Source organism: Abramis brama, assembly GCF_963993115.1.
Source record: "Abramis brama genome assembly, chromosome: 20".
NCBI lineage: Eukaryota > Metazoa > Chordata > Actinopteri > Cypriniformes > Leuciscidae > Abramis > Abramis brama.
In genome coordinates, this window is record NC_139982.1 from 1400298 (window position 1) to 1417619 (window position 17322).

Below are 17322 nucleotides of genomic sequence, written 5' to 3' on the forward strand. Positions count from 1 at the left end.
TCCATATGTACAGCACTTTGGTTCCACTTGTGGTGTTGAAAGTGCTTTATAAATAAAGTTGAGTTGAGTTGAGTAACATCATAAAGTAATCTGATTATGTATTGCATGCTACTTGGTATGAGATACATGTTACATTAAAAAGTAATCTGATTACATATTGCATGTTGTAATGAGTAATAACCCCTAACCATTACCTGCCCCTAAAATCTGATGGAAATTATGGTTTGAGGAGACTAGGTAACCCTACAAACAGAACTCTAATATATGATTGGTTGATAGGAATGTTGTCCCAGGATTCAGGAACATGTCCTACTTACAAACATCACACAGTTCTCATGCTTTTGCTAAATAAGGCAGAGATGATCCTGAAAGGCAGGAGATGTGAAGTCTAGTGTGATTAACCTTTTAAACTCCTCCACCGTAGAGGAAGCTCCACCCGCCACAGGAAGACATGGAGCGTAACCTCCTGCACACACACAGCGGTGTAGACAAGACCCAGAGTACCTCAGCCAGACAGCATAGAGACGTTCAAGACACGACATATCTACAGGACAGAGGTGTAAAGAGTGCCTGAACACCATGCTGGAGTAAAAGTACTGATACCTTACTGTAAAAATGACTCCATTACAAGTTACAAGTCACCAATTCCAATACGACTCGAGTCTTAGAGAATCTGATTTGAACAGTCCTTAAGTATTTTACTCATACTGAACATAGGCTCATATACGAACTAGTCCTCGACACCTAAGAGACATGCCAGTGAAAATAAGAACATTGATTTGTAATATGAGAAATCATGTTTATTTTATAAAATCTAAATAAAACTGAACACCTGAATATTGCAATAAATAAAGTTCAGCACAACAGCCTCTTAAACGTCTACAAACTCTCGAGTCTCAGTTCAGCTCAAGTGCACAAAAAGGCCATAAGTAAACCAATATCCTTCAAAAAGCTCTCATCAATATAGTGGATAAATAAAATAATGTTAAGTACAAATGAATAATCAAAGTCTACTTGCACTGGATGTGCTGGTTTCGGCCTCATTATGACCTCATTATGACCTCATCATGACCTCATCTCCTAAATCAAACACCTGTGATTCACATCTACCTGGTAATGCGCTCTCCTGCATGTGAAGTAGCCTTGTGGACAGGTGTGTGTGAGTAAAGGCGAAGCACAGATATAGTTCCTCCACTGCCCTGTAGATGGCGACACCGCTTCTTTATAGCAGTGATAAACTGCTGCAGGAAAGTGAGGTGCTGTGCAGAATGTAATGTGTAATTGCACTACTCTTCACAAATGTATTGGAGTAAAAAGTACATTTACTTCTTCAAAAATGTAGTCAAGTAGAGAGTAAAAGATGCTAATATATTTTATACTCAAGTAGCCAAAAAGATACTTAAATACAGTAACTAATTACATTTCCTCCAGTACTTTACGCCACTGCTACAGGAACAGGTTTGTTGGCCAGTCAGTGCACTGCGTAACGTATGTGTTCTGAAGCGGCCAATGAACGATATCCAACCCAAAACACTTGCAGATTACATAACGCTATTGTTCTGAGACTGTTCTTCTGAAACATCTCTGTCCTCATGACTCTTTCCTCTGGACTCTCGCTCGGGTGTAGAGCATCTCATCCTCGGATAGGAAACTCTATTCCCTGCAGCGAGACCGACAGCAAGTCTCACCTCTGCTCACAGATATGCTCTCACATCATTAGATGTAATAATGTTTTTGCAGTGGTACACACTATACACACATTCTGTGCAATATTTTTGATGGATATGTGCTTTACCTTCCATGATGTGCCTGTATATATTTTAATTCTATAAGCAACAAATTATGTGTATTATTATGGTTTACTTATTTTTAAATCATTAGTAAAGAAAGCAGAGCAGTGCTCAGACTGGAGCAGAAGTGACTTCTGGAAGGACAGCATCCGGAGTGAGGACATCATCCCACACCGTCCCGTCCTTCATCACTCACTGCAGACCCTGAGGACACATCTGAGGACCTCTGGGAGAATAACATCAGCTGTTTCTGAGTCAGCAATGCACCTCAGTGTAATACAATAATTAGGGTTTGATTAGCATGCTGGTGCAAAGTTACAATGTGCAAAGGGAGATATTTGCTTTTAAAGAAATTGTTTTTTAAGGACTACAACAAACGGTAGAGACTACACAACATTCCTCCCATTAGTGACATCATTAACCCTAAAATTTACATAAACTCCGCCCCCAGAACACACTTTATAGATTATTAAGACAGAATATGCTAATCAATGACACATAAGCTACATAAATTCATCAACTAACCATTCAGAAACGTTGTCTACATGTCACTTCTCGAGTCTCTCCATCATTGTCTGACTCCGGTTTGTTGTTTTCAGTGCATGTCTGTGTGAGTGCAAGCTGTTGAAGCTCCGCCCCCTGTGCCGGGAGCAGCAGCTCATTTGCATTTAAAGGGACAAATACAAAACGGTGCGTTTTTGCTCACCCTCAAATAGTGATGATTTTAACATGCTATATAAAAATATCTGGGGGGTATTTTGAGCTAAAACTTTACACACACTTATTTTACATCTTGTGAAAGGGCATTATACCACCCCTTTAAGCTGGACAGTGACGCTATTTTCTTCTGGAAACAAACTTTGTTGCATTTTCCTATTATCAGCTGTTTTAAAACAGTCTGTATTGTATAAAGAGCTATATAAATAAAGGTGACTTGTGCATGCATTGTTCTCTCTTTCGTAAAGGGATACATGTCATCTGTCCATATGTTCTCTGAAAGCACACATCAGTAAAACCCGTGTATTGTGTTAATGTAAATGTGCTGGCTGTATGAAAAGGCTCAATAATAAACACACAACACTGTATTTCTGTACAAAATAATTTAATAGAAACATTGTTCAATTATAAATTGAAAGAAAAAAACAGGTGTAAGATTATCATTCCTGCAGAATACGTTAATCAACGTGCGTGTGTGTGTGCATATATACACACACACACACGCACAAACACATACAAACATGGATTGTTTAATTGGTGAAGTAACAGTATTACATGAACAGTTGATGAGGTCTTTTGGCGCAGTCCATGACTACAGACATGCTGAGAGTCGGCGAGATTTGGCAGTCTGTGGAGAAGTGTCATCAACACACCGACACTGGCGAGCCGAACACAACACTTCCAATAACAGCCATTTAATCCATGGTTGGAGAGGGAGGAGAAAAACAACAACAAAAAACAAAAGAAAAAAAAAAACACTTGTTGCGGAGCCCTTAAACTCTCCAGCGAGTTCATACTCTTCAGCACACATGGTCGAGACACCATGAGGAGAATCAACAAACTGAAGTATATCGAGAGGAAGGAGGCAAGCCCCCTTAAACACAGTCAGTCCGTCAACAACTATGACGCAACGTTAAAGAAAAATAAAAGTCAAATTAAAAGTGTTAGTGTACAAATGGAACATCGTCAACAAAGTTATACTTACGTCCGTGATGTCAAAAGAGGCCCAAATACTGGATTATTGGCAGCTCACAGTGTGTCGACTGACTCTGCTCGTAACACTGAGTGTGAGTCTGAGTGTGTGTGTGTGCGTGTGTGTGTGGGGTGTTGGTGTCACTCGCTGTGGCTCGGCTCTAACCCTAGCGGCTCACTTAGACTCACTCCCACCTCTTGGCACTTGTCAATTATTTTTTTCAGTGTGTCAGTTTTACCTCCTTCTGCCGCCTCGAAGAGCAAACACTGCAGAGAGAGAGAGAGAGAGAGAGAGAGAGAGAGAGAGAGAGAGAGAGAGAGGGGTGAGGGACGCGTCACAGAAACACAGGTGTGTGAGTGTGTGTGTGAGTGAGTGTGTGTTTACATCTTTCCAGAGAGCAGCACACAGGGGCAGTTTCTGGAGCGCCTGCTGATAGAGCCGTCGGACCTGCAAACGTGCCGATCACAGCACAAACACAGTCAGTTCACAACACACACACATGCACACACTCCGCTTGTCTGTCACAGGTATGCCTTTAAACTCTTACATATATTCGTGCACTGAGCATACCCTGCAGAAAGAACAATAGATTGATCAAAGCGCCACAGACATCGGTCACTGTGTGAGGAATGACCTGACCTCTGACCTCTCACTCACCTCTGCTCGTTGCCTTTGCTCCTTCTCAACCGCAATAGCTCTGGCAAGAAATATATCGACAGAGGACGTCAAACACTACACCTCAGCTCTGTCCAGTCAGCACATGTCACTCATGCAGAAGTGTCTGACCCTGGGTCAGCTCAAGCAGAACTCAACACTAGAGACTCGTCCAGCGTTACACACTCCATATGTACAGGAACACCCTACGACCCCATGACCCTACGACCCCGAGACTGATCTCGCACAGGACTGGGAATCGGGTTCTCGAGTAAAGACAGCAAGCCCCTCTCGCTGACTCCACTCCACTGCATTACTGAGGGGAATGTTCATTAGCATCTCGCTGGTCTCATCAGATCAACACCCAGCCTCTGAGACTCCCAGTTAAAGCGAGACCCTGGTGAAGTGGCAGACCAGTGGCATGCAGATCTCCCTCAGACACCCCACAACTCAACAGCACGAGTGTGAAAGACGCCAGCCAGTCGCTGAGGTTACGGCTAGCCCTCGCTGCCTTCAGACGGTCGACGTCTTGCGTCTCAGGGGTGAGGGTGTGTGTTCCAGCCCCCTGATCTCCAGTAATGGGTGTAGGCAGGGGTAAACTGGGATTTGGGGGATGGGGAACCCTGAAAACGGTCAAACCCCATCCATGTGTGAAACTTAAATCATGCAGCATTGCTTCTGCATATCACGGGATTCCAGTCAGAACCAGGAGAGGAGGAGAGAGATGTGAAAGTGTGATCTAGTCCTCCGCTGACTAAAGGGAGCCATCCCAAACCAGTACAGGTTCAGAACCTCAGGGTTATCAAAGGCCTGTTCATACCAACACCAATGTTCGGCACGGAAATCCTGTCCGATTTCTGCATGACAATGTCTGTTCAGACCGATGCATAAAAAGATGGCAGATAGGCTGAACGAAAACGCGAATTCACTCTCTATGTGGTGTTTTTACTTAGCCTGGCTGCGCCCTCCTACGCACTTCCGCTCAATTTCATTTTCCTTCAGTACTACGTCTGGGACTGCTGTATATTCTTAGGTTTCCAGAAATCAATTTTTTGTAGGACCAATCAGCGAACAGAGGGAGTGGCTGAGAACGATGACGTTGATGTTGACGTGTGATGTCACACACATGACTAGCGTCGGCCAATAGTGAGCCTACATGTGACGTACAACACAGACGCGCTGCTCTATCAAGACTCGAGGAACAGAGAGAAGGAAATGAATAGTGGAATAAAGTCGTTATTTTTGTTTGTTTTTGCGCACAAAAAGTATTCTCGTCCGCTTTATAAACTTTATAAAAGATAGACATCTTATTCTAAACATAATCCTCTGATCATTCGGACGACCACACGTTAGCGATTGGCTATGGCAGATCCTGAGTGACTCTGGGCAGATCCAATAGTTTTGAACTTTAACAGAGAACCCGCCTTCAAGGAAGTAAACGTTTCTCAATGGAGAGAGGCCAGACTCTCTGTACAAATGAAATGTACGAGAGTCTGGTAGAACCAGGCTAGTTTTTAATATGCTTTAAGACAAACCATGTGTAAATTAGTATTTTCTCCTTAAAACTGCAGTGAACCAAAGACAGTCTCAAAAACACGCTTTGAAATCGCTGGTGTTTCTGACGTCACAGATCAACGTGTGATCGTCAACCAGTGGATCTCTGAGCTGAGTGAGTGGAGGCAGGGCTCATTTGCATATTCACAGAACTGCGCAGACTAAATGAGGCAAGGGTGTCGAGTTGCATTCAAGATATTTTAAGACATGAAGAATTATTTTTCAAGGAAAAAACTTTAAATTGTCATTTTGATGATCAAAGATGAGTTTTAAAGGATACAATTATTGACTACAGGGGGACTTTTAAACAACAGTTCAGATCTTTTAATTAGTTATGAGCCTCTGTCTAATCATTAAACCAGGAGCCAGGATTCTCAGGCATTGGGATATCAGAGCACTGGCGGCTCCGCTAATAACCTCGCTAGGTCAACTCAGCTGAGGCTTGTGAACCTGTCAAGCTATGCAAGACACAGCGAAGACCAAGCTAATGGCGAGGGTGCGATTCAAACCACCAATCGTATGCTATCAGGGAGCCAGCCACGTGTGAACGCTTACACTCGCAGGAACAGGGGTGTGTCTTAAGGAGAATTCATGTCATGTGACCTCATGGGTCTTTACCTGTACATATGGAATATATAAGGTGGAGGGAAAGTCTCAATTTGATTGAAAATTTGACAAATGACTTGTCTTTATCAAAACAAGCTACGCTAAAGAGGTGGAGAGCTACACCGAACACTTTAGAACATCATCTCATTAGGACACACAGAAGCATTTTAGCTAGATGTATTAGCTTGTGAACTTACATTTTCCAGAAGGCCAGACAGGTTGGGACGCTACTGCACAACATTCTGCTTTGCAATTTAAAATGTTCAACATTGCCATCCTGCCATTCCTGCTGCAGCAACCTACACAAGGACAATTAACACTAAACTCCAGGACATTAAAGTGCCTTCAGAAGCTGTGGCTTGTATCCAGTGACGCCTATTGGCTAAGTTAAAGAATAAAACAGTTCCCTATCACAGAGAAGACAGAGTTTAAACTTCAGTGAAGGGTTAGAGTAACCCTAACCGTAGACATATTTACACCATACAGATGACTAAAACTAAAACAAGTAATGGTATCTGAGGAAAAGATACACGCGTACATAATGGGAAATACTGGAACTTCTCACAAGCTTCAGGTCAGAAACCATCAGAATAAATCCAAGCAAGTCGTCTGATTACCTTATGGCCAGTTCAGTATTGGTTGGCATGATATGCTGAAATCTTTCCAGGAGAAGGGAATGTTGGGATTGAGGGAAACATCCCAAACAGAAGGATATGACCTGCAATGCACACAGCACAAAATACAAACACACTACCATCTACCCTGTCCGACAGCAAAGAAAACCATTTGCACCCTTAAGAGGCTTGGCATTGACTGGTGTGAAGCTTCCCATGGCGTACCTGGTTGTGGAAGCTGAAGCTGCTCCAGTACTGCGAGGAGCTGAAGGGCAGGGTGAGTCTGGTGGGCACAGTCTCCAGACAGCGGTGCACCAGACCCGTGAACGACTTCAGCTCCCGGACACTCGGCTGCTCAGCCAGCATCTTACAGCTGGAGGACAGATAGCTGAGGAGAGAGGACCGGCGTTACCAGAGGGAACACACCACTGGCTGCACTGAGAAACAACTCTCTGTGCTGAGAAACAACTCTCTGAAAAGGGTTTCATGAGGGGATGCATCGATATGGACACTTTGGCTGAAACAGATAACCGATAATTCTGTATATTTGGAAGCCGATAACTGATATATTGGCCGATATTGATAATTCTGTATATTTGGAAGCCGATAACTGCTATATTGGCCAATACCGATATTGGCCGATACCGATAATTCTGTATATTTGGAAGCCGATAACGGATATATTGGCCGATACCGATAATTCTGTATATTTGGAAGCCGATAACTGATATATTGGCCGATACCGATAATTCTTTATATTTGGAAGCCGATAACTGATATATTGGCCGATACCGATAATTCTTTATATTTGGAAGCCGATAACTGATATATTGGCCGATACCAATAATTCTTTATATTTGGAAGCCGATAACTGATATATTGGCCGATACCGATAATTCTTTCAATTTGGAAGCCGATAACTGATATATTGGCCGATACCAATAATTCTTTATATTTGGAAGCCGATAACTGATATATTGTCCGATATTGATAATTCTGTATATTTGGAAGCCGATAACTGCTATATTGGCCAATACCGATATTGGCCGATACCGATAATTCTGTATATTTGGAAGCCGATAACGGATATATTGGCCGATACCGATAATTCTGTATATTTGGAAGCCGATAACTGATATATTGGCCGATACCGATAATTCTTTATATTTGGAAGCCGATAACTGATATATTGGCCGATACCGATAATTCTTTATATTTGGAAGCCGATAACTGATATATTGGCCGATACCAATAATTCTTTATATTTGGAAGCCGATAACTGATATATTGGCCGATACCGATAATTCTTTCAATTTGGAAGCCGATAACTGATATATTGGCCGATACCAATAATTCTTTATATTTGGAAGCCGATAACTGATATATTGTCCGATATTGATAATTCTGTATATTTGGAAGCCGATAACTGCTATATTGTCCGATATTGATAATTCTTTATATTTGGAAGCCGATAACTGCTATATTGTCCGATATTGATAATTCTTTATATTTGGAAGCCGATAACTGCTATATTGGCCGATACCGATAATTCTTTATATTTGGAAGCCAATAACTGATATATTGGCCGATACCAATAATTCTTTATATTTGGAAGCCGATAACTGATATATTGGCCGATACCGATAATTCTTTATATTTGGAAGCCGATAACTGATATATTGGCCGATACCGATAATTCTTTAAATTTGGAAGCCGATAACTGATATATTGGCCGATACCAATAATTCTTTATATTTGGAAGCCGATAACTGATATATTGTCCGATATTGATAATTCTGTATATTTGGAAGCCGATAACTGATATATTGTCCGATACCGATAATTCTGTATATTTGGTAGCTGATAATAGACATGGAAATTTGGCCAATACTGCTAAGAAGGGCTCGAAATAAATTAACAGGAACAAACAAAATTGAATAAGAAATCAAGTTTAATCGTTATGAACAGAAATGCTTATTTGAAATGACCATTAACCCATTAATAACGGTATTTTATCGCTCTGTTTAATATTTTAATTTGGCAGTCAACCAATCATGAATAAGGTTTATCAAACTATATAGTTTACTTACTCTAACCAGAGTGTGTGAATTAACTCCAACTTTGTAATGGTTCCCAAAGCCTTCTCGAACGCATCAATGGCCTCTCTCGCACTGCCAAAGGTAGACTGCCAGAAGCTGTGGAAACGCAAGAGTCGGGGTGAGAAGGGTAAGTGTGTGGGGAGAGCAGAGCGAGGCGTGTGGAGAGAGGGGAAGTGTGTGGAGATCAGAGCGAGGTGTGTGGAGAGAGGGGAAGTGTGTGGAGAGCAGAGTGAGGCGAGTGTGTGGAGAGCAGAGTGAGGCGAGTGTGGAGAGAAGGGAAGTGTGTGGAGAGCAGAGCGAGGCGAGTGTGTGGAGATCAGAGTGAGGCGAGTGTGTGGAGAGATGGGTTAGTGTGTGGAGATCAGAGCGAGGTGTGTGTGTGGAGAGAAGGGAAGCGTGTGGAGAGCAGAGCGAGGTGTGTGTGTGGAGAGAAGGGAAGCGTGTGGAGATCAGAGCGAGGTGTGTGTGTGGAGAGAAGGGAAGCGTGTGGAGAGCAGAGCGAGGTGTGTGTGTGGAGAGAAGGTAAGTGTGTGGAGAGCAGAGCGAGGCGAATGTGTGGAGATCAGAGTGAGGCGAGTGTGTGGAGAGATGGGTTAGTGTGTGGAGATCAGAGCGAGGTGTGTGTGTGGAGAGAAGGGAAGTGTGTGGAGATCAGAGCGAGGCGAGTGTGTGGAGAGATGGGAAGTGTGTGGAGAGCAGAGCGAGGTGTGTGTGTGGAGAGAAGGGAAGTGTGTGGAGATCAGAGCGAGGCGAGTGTGTGGAGAGATGGGAAGTGTGTGGAGAGCAGAGCGAGGTGTGTGTGTGGAGAGAAGGGAAGTGTGTGGAGAGCAGAGCGAGGTGTGTGTGTGTGGAGAGAAGGGAAGTGTGTGGAGAGAAGAGCTAGGCGAGTGTGTGGAGAGAAGGGAAGTGTGTGGAGAGAAGAGCTAGGCGAGTGTGTGGAGAGATGGGAAGCGTGTGGAGATCAGAGCGATGTGTGTGTGTGGAGAGAAGGGAAGTGTGTGGAGAGCAGAGCGAGGCGAGCAGCAGCGGGACGCACCAGTGAAGGAGGTGCAGGTACTCCATCTCATGCTCAACATCATCTCTGAGGGTTGGAGCTTTCAGCAAGTCTTGAGTTTCAACACCAAGAACATGGCTGAAATCACAAACATCAGATCTTGAAACAAATACTGCGCATAGAAAAGGCAGTAAGACACAGGAAACATGGCATCACCTGTCAGAGAAAACAACAAAACCACATTTGAAACATTTCTTCTGAATTTCCATATGGTTTCTCCAGTCACTTGTCACTAGGGTTGGTTATCGTTAGAATTTTAGCGATTCTGATTCTGCTTATCGATTCTTAATTTTGATTCCAATAAGGTAAAAATTAAGGTAATAATTTAGATATTCATTCAGTCTTTTTACAAAACACTTGTAGCTGATTATCATGAACAGAAATCAACAGGGTAAAGAACGCTTACAGGAGCGTTTGCCTGTGGTTTAAAAACACCATAGAAGAACAACTAGCCTAACTAATATAAATTTCAAGCATTATTAAAGACAAGCAAATACTAATTTAAAAAGAAGAAATAAAAAATTAGCAATCGCAACAAATAGATAAAACTGAAAACATTATGAGATTGAAATAAACAGTGTTTTAAGATTTTCAGGTATTCAAACAGAAACTGGAATCAACTTGAATGGTTTAAAGTCGTATTGAAATGCTCACAAAGGAATCGATAAGAGGAATTGAAATTTTAATTTTATAACAAGTATCTGATTCCTGACCTCAAGTATCCGATCCCAGAATTGGAATTGATTTTCGATTCCCAATCCTACTTGTGACTACGGGATAAGCATTTTTAAAAATCATTTACTTATAAATGTGGTACTCGTGTGGCATTTTCTCTTATGCCTGAATGGTTTAAAATCTCTCGAGTGTTTAAAATGATAATCTTTTGTAATAATGCAGCACTGGCCCGAGTGTCCTTCATACGGCCCCGGGACATCGGACAGGCCTTACTGTCGAGCCCTGGAGAACAACTAGAAGGATCTGCTGCCTGTCCCAGACGTGGATAATCCTGTGACAGAGGGAACCCTGCTCATGCTAGCACACATTGCAGACTGTGGTGTCGGTGAGGACATTACCGTAGCACATCTAGAGGCTTCAGCTGATCTGGCACAGATTCACAGAAAGAGCGCATGAACTTGTCAAAGAGCTCTTCCAGAACACTGCATTTCCCCTGCACACACACACAAACTCACAGAGATGAGCATCAGGACACCTGCACTGTGTTTCAGCTTTGATCAGAGTCTGTCGTCTCACCTGAGAGTGCAGACACCGGCTGAGCTGGAGGAATACACGAGCGCTGCCGGACCGGTCCTGATGAGCGCGTGTCCACAGGGCCTCGGCTCTCTCTGCGTGTCCCGAGCACACCAGCAGGTCACCGGTGAGCTCCAGCAGGGGGCAGTAGAGCGGGCACTCCACCAGCAGGCGCTCACACAGAGACACCGCCTCCGCACACCTGAAAGCATGGCACTGTTAGTGACAGCACAGACTTCAGAAGCCTCGTGATGGGAGCAGTGCTGTACCTGTCCAGCCGCCGGTACAGGTGAATGAGGTTTGAGTGAAGGGGGAAACAGGCCTGAATCTGCTCACTGGAGGACAAGCGCTCATCTGTGCAGTGACTCACAGCATCTACAGGACACACACACACAGATTATATATTTGAAGCCGACAATTGATATATTGGCCGATACTGATAATTCTGTATATTTGGAAGCCGACAACTGCTATATTGGCCAATACCGATAATTCTGTATATTTGGAAGCCGATAACTGCTATATTGGCCGATACCGATAATTCTGTATATTTGGAAGCCGATAACTGCTATATTGGCCAATACCGATATTGGCCGATACCGATAATTCTGTATATTTGGAAGCTGATAACTGATATATTGGCCGATACCGATAATTCTGTATATTTGGAAGCCGATAACTGCTATATTGGCCGATACCGATAATTCTGTATATTTGGAAGCTGATAACTGATATATTGACCGATACCGATAATTCTGTAAGCCGATAACTGCTATATTGGCCGATACCGATAATTCTGTATATTTGGAAGCCGATAACTGCTATATTGGCCGATACTGATATTGGCCGATACCGATAATTCTGTATATTTGGAAGCCGATAACTGATATATTGGCCGATAACGATAATTCTGTATATTTGGAAGCCGATAACTGCTATATTGGCCGATACCGATAATTCTGTATATTTGGAAGCCGATAACTGCTATATTGGCCGATACCGATAATTCTGTATATTTGGAAGCTGATAACTGATATATTGACCGATATCGATAATTCTGTAAGCCGATAACTGCTATATTGGCCGATACAGATAATTCTGTAAGCCGATAACTGATATATTGGCCGATACCGATAATTCTGTATATTTGGAAGCTGATAACTGATATATTGACCGATATCGATAATTCTGTAAGCCGATAACTGCTATATTGGCCGATACAGATAATTCTGTATATTTGGAAGCCGATAACTGCTATATTGGCCGATACCGATAATTCTGTATATTTGGAAGCCGATAACTGCTATATTGGCCGATACCGATATTGGCCGATACCGATAATTCTGTATATTTGGAAGCCGATAACTGCTATATTGGCCGATACCGATAATTCTGTATATTTGGAAGCCGATAACTGCTATATTGGCCGATACCGATAATTCTGTATATTTGGAAGCCGATAACTGCTATATTGGCCGATACCGATATTGGCCGATACCGATAATTCTGTATATTTGGAAGCCGATAACTGCTATATTGGCCGATACCGATAATTCTGTATATTTGGAAGCTGATAACTGATATATTGACCGATACCGATAATTCTGTAAGCCGATAACTGATATATTGGCCGATACCGATAATTCTGTACATTTGGAAGCCGATAACTGATATATTGGCCGATACCGATAATTCTGTACATTTGGAAGCCGATAACTGCTATATTGGCCGATACCGATAATTCTGTACATTTGGAAGCCGATAACTGCTATATTGGCCGATACCGATAATTCTGTATATTTGGAAGCCGATAACTGCTATATTGGCCGATACCGATAATTCTGTATATTTGGAAGCCAATATATATTATAACAGATCACGTCAATGATCTTATGATCAATGAGAAACTGACATGAGGTCAAGCAGTTCACATGCACTGGATTATGGTGTGTGATGTGAACAGGCTGATGATGGTGTCAGGTGTGTGTGATGTGGGCAAGGTCACCTGTGAACAGGCTGATGATGGTGTCAGGTGTGATGTGGGCAAGGTCATCTGTGAACAGGCTGATGATGGTGTCAGGTGTGTGATGTGGGCAGGGTCACCTGTGAACAGGCTGATGATGGCGTCAGGTGTGTGTGATGTGGGCAGGGGGTCACCTGTGAACAGGCTGATGATGGCGTCAGGTGTGTGTGATGTGGGCAAGGTCACCTGTGAACAGGCTGATGATGGTGTCAGGTGTGATGTGGGCAAGGTCATCTGTGAACAGGCTGATGATGGTGTCAGGTGTGTGATGTGGGCAGGGTCACCTGTGAACAGGCTGATGATGGCGTCAGGTGTGTGTGATGTGGGCAGGGGGTCACCTGTGAACAGGCTGATGATGGCGTCAGGTGTGTGTGATGTGGGCAGGGTCACCTGTGAACAGGCTGATGATGGCGTCAGGTGTGTGTGATGTGGGCAGGGTCACCTGTGAACAGGCTGATGATGGCGTCAGGTGTGTGTGATGTGGGCAGGGTCACCTGTGAACAGGCTGATGATGGCGTCAGGTGTGTGTGATGTGGGCAGGGTCACCTGTGAACAGGCTGATGATGGCGTCAGGTGTGTGTGATGTGGGCAGGGTCACCTGTGAACAGGCTGATGATGGCGTCAGGTGTGTGTGATGTGGGCAGGGTCATCTGTGAACAGGCTGATGATGGCGTCAGGTGTGTGTGATGTGGGCAGGGTCACCTGTGAACAGGCTGATGATGGCGTCAGGTGTGTGTGATGTGGGCAGGGTCACCTGTGAACAGGCTGATGATGGCGTCAGGTGTGTGTGATGTGGGCAGGGTCACCTGTGAACAGGCTGATGATGGCGTCAGGTGTGTGTGATGTGGGCAGGGTCACCTGTGAACAGGCTGATGATGGCGTCAGGTGTGTGTGATGTGGGCAGGGTCACCTGTGAACAGGCTGATGATGGCGTCAGGTGTGTGTGATGTGGGCAGGGTCATCTGTGAACAGGCTGATGATGGCGTCAGGTGTGTGTGATGTGGGCAGGGTCACCTGTGAACAGGCTGATGATGGCGTCAGGTGTGTGTGATGTGGGCAGGGTCACCTGTGAACAGGCTGATGATGGCGTCAGGTGTGTGTGATGTGGGCAGGGTCACCTGTGAACAGGCTGATGATGGCGTCAGGTGTGTGGCCATCCCGGGCCGGGCTCCAGGGGATGAGGAAGGCGTCTGTGCACACCATCCTGGACGGGCAGGAGCTGGCCGGGTCATACAGCGAGGGCGGGAGACGCCCGAACTCCACCAGGTGGATGTAGGAGAGCCAGGCCAGACAGCGGTCCGCCACGGTCAGGTGACCCGACACGCTCGAGTCCAGCGCACTCTACAGACACACACACAACCTCCTTTACAAACAATGGCCTGAGACTGCTAGAGTACGTCTATGATCAGAACCCGCTTCCACCAATAAAGGTTGTACAAATATATTGTTCACTGTTAGTTAACACACTAACTGATGTTAACAAATGAGAGCTTATTGTACAGAGAGTTAGAGAGTTATCAATAACACTGGATGAGATATAAATCAGTGTGTAAATCTAAAACAGTAGACTGGAATAAGTGTGAGTCTGCAAGCGAGACCTTGAGTGTGTTTCGCGCGCTGGTGTGCCGGCCGCTGAACACACTGAGCTGGACCCTGAACAGCAGCGACTCCAGCAGCTGGAAGGAGCGCACATCTGGACTGAGGTCATGTGACGCCCGCAGCGCATCTGGCCCGAGGTCATGTGACGCCTCCAGCAGGTGCGCGATCAGACGCCCGCACACGTAGTCCTTGCCCTCGAAGGCGCTCTCCACGCTCATGTACTGGATCACACACACAACCACAGATCTCGTCAGTCTAGGCATGTTTCAGTCAACTAAATGTCTGGGAATTTTAATGCAGTTTTCAGCAATTAAAACTTTCCGTCATGTTGCACAATGGTCAATTTTATAATCATAATTATTTTGCTCAAAATTATGATTGTTGTCATTTGATATGTATTTTTACATTTCATCAGAATTACTGTACTTTCAGCTATAAGCACAAATCAAGAGGATGTCGACGTGTGTGTCATACACTTGGTTTATTTGACCTGATTTATTATCGGCTATTTATCATATAAATGAACAGAAAACTGTTATGAAAACTGGTAAAACAAGAAACTTCTATGTTCATATGTCTATCTGGTGTTTTTAATCTGCTTTAAGACAAACCGTGTGTAAATTCATAAGTCGACAGCATTGCTGAGTATTTCCTCCTTAAAACTGCAGTGAACCAAAGACAGTCTCAAAAACACGCTTTGAAATCGCTGGTGTTTCTGACGTCACAAACTACCTTGTAACCAATCAGATCAACGTGTGATCGTCTACCAGTGGATCTCTGAGCTGAGTGAGTGAGTGGAGGCGGGGCTCATTTGCAAATTCATAGAACCGCGCATACTAAATGAGGCAAGGGTGTCGAGTTACATTCAAAAATCAAAAACTTTTAAATATGTAATTTTGGTGATCAAAGATGAGTTCAGGGCTAATTATTGACTATTCCCCGATACTATGTAAATATAGTCTCAGTTTTCATTTCACGACGCTGGAGTCGTCTTGTTATAAAGAAGGCCGCTGAGGATTATTTGCGGCTCAGGAAAGAGCGGCAGACTCACGGTCCACCAGACGTCGTAGTGCGGCGCGTGCTCGACGGCCATCTCGCACATCTCCTGCAGCTCCTCCCTGCTGGCTCGCCGCGAGAACAGCGTCAGGTAGTGGCACCACACCTCGGCCTGCTCGCGGTTATCCTCCAGCGCGCGCGACAGCGTGTTCAGCGCCGCGTCCAGACACTCCGACACAGAGCTACACACACACACACACACACACACACACACACAGAGGACGATGATGATGCAACACAATAGTCGCACACTGTTGCATAAGAAAATAACCAAATCAGGTCCGCTCATCTATGCAACAACAGTTCAAATTAAGTCACTTATGTTTTAGACGCAATATTGAATGTTTTTGTTCTGTTTCAGCAGTGAAAATAGTTCCAAACAAAGATCACAGCAGATCCAAATAGTTCCGTGTGTGGCACTGGGAGCGTGACAGGAGTGTGTGTGTCATCTCACAGCAACACTGTGCTTTAATTACTGAATGAATCGGTAATCTGAACGAATCATTTGAATGACTCACTCATTGAGATGGTCATCTGCCGCCCCCTGCTGGCGGTTTAATTTCGTGTTTAAAAGTATCATTTTTTCCAACACTTATTCGTACATTCAAAAAACAATCTCATAACAGTGTAAATTATTTAATTTGATCACCGCTCACGGGTAACAGCCCTATAGTGTCTTCTTATTCTAATCGAATTTATTGATCAAATTTAAGAATTTAAAATGAACGATGAAGCATACATTTAATTAAAGGTGCAGATATGACAATATCAAAGCTTATTTAACAATGATGAGAATATTGCTTCACAATAAATTATATTTACAACGCAAAAAAAAAATCCCGGATAAGCGACTTTACTCAGACAAACAAATGACAGATTCACTAGTGCAGGACGAGCACACGAAAGGCTTGATGTCGAGCCCTGCACATGATTACTTTATTGCGCGTCACTATATATCCAAATAAACTCAAATTGTAACTTAGTGTGATTATCAAATTCCAAAGGCTGTGATTTAATGAAATAAAAATTACAATAATAAAATGAACCCTTCTGTGAACCATCAGCAGAGCGAATGAAAGCAGACGGAAAACACAAACACTGCACAGCATACTGGGAGGCACTGGGAGGCATGACAGGAGTGTGTGTGGCACTGGGATCAGGGATCATGACAGGAGTGTGTGTGGCACTGGGATCATGACAGGAGAGTGTGTGGCACTGGGAGGCATGACAGGAGTGTGTGTGGCACTGGGAGCATGACAGGAGTGTGTGTGGCACTGGGATCATGACAGGAGTGTGTGTGGCACTGGGAGCATGACAGGAGTGTGTGTGGCACTG

General features: G+C 44.0%; 1 protein-coding gene and 1 long non-coding RNA gene across 2 annotated transcripts in view; both read right to left on the bottom strand.

Moving 5' to 3' along the window:
- Positions 1–2875: 2875 nt before the first annotated feature.
- Positions 2876–17322, bottom strand: part of zfc3h1 (zinc finger C3H1-type containing) — a 40800-nt gene continuing 26353 nt past the window's right edge. Inside the window, exons 22-35 of the mRNA XM_084094930.1 lie at positions 15983–16169; positions 14931–15152; positions 14451–14673; positions 11579–11684; positions 11313–11511; positions 11135–11229; positions 10044–10139; positions 8999–9103; positions 7134–7296; positions 6912–7012; positions 6492–6593; positions 4138–4177; positions 3865–3927; positions 2876–3746 (exon numbers count right to left, since the gene is read on the bottom strand). Of these exons, the coding sequence (XP_083951056.1) occupies positions 3621–3746; positions 3865–3927; positions 4138–4177; positions 6492–6593; positions 6912–7012; positions 7134–7296; positions 8999–9103; positions 10044–10139; positions 11135–11229; positions 11313–11511; positions 11579–11684; positions 14451–14673; positions 14931–15152; positions 15983–16169 (1828 nt within the window). The 3' untranslated portion in view covers positions 2876–3620. The remainder of the gene's footprint in view (positions 3747–3864; positions 3928–4137; positions 4178–6491; positions 6594–6911; positions 7013–7133; positions 7297–8998; positions 9104–10043; positions 10140–11134; positions 11230–11312; positions 11512–11578; positions 11685–14450; positions 14674–14930; positions 15153–15982; positions 16170–17322) is intronic.
- Positions 12926–13970, bottom strand: LOC311070853. Its single transcript, XR_014603724.1, has 3 exons — positions 13671–13970; positions 13467–13566; positions 12926–13412 (listed from the first exon to the last, which is right to left on the bottom strand). It is a non-coding gene; the product is annotated as an uncharacterized lncRNA (long non-coding RNA).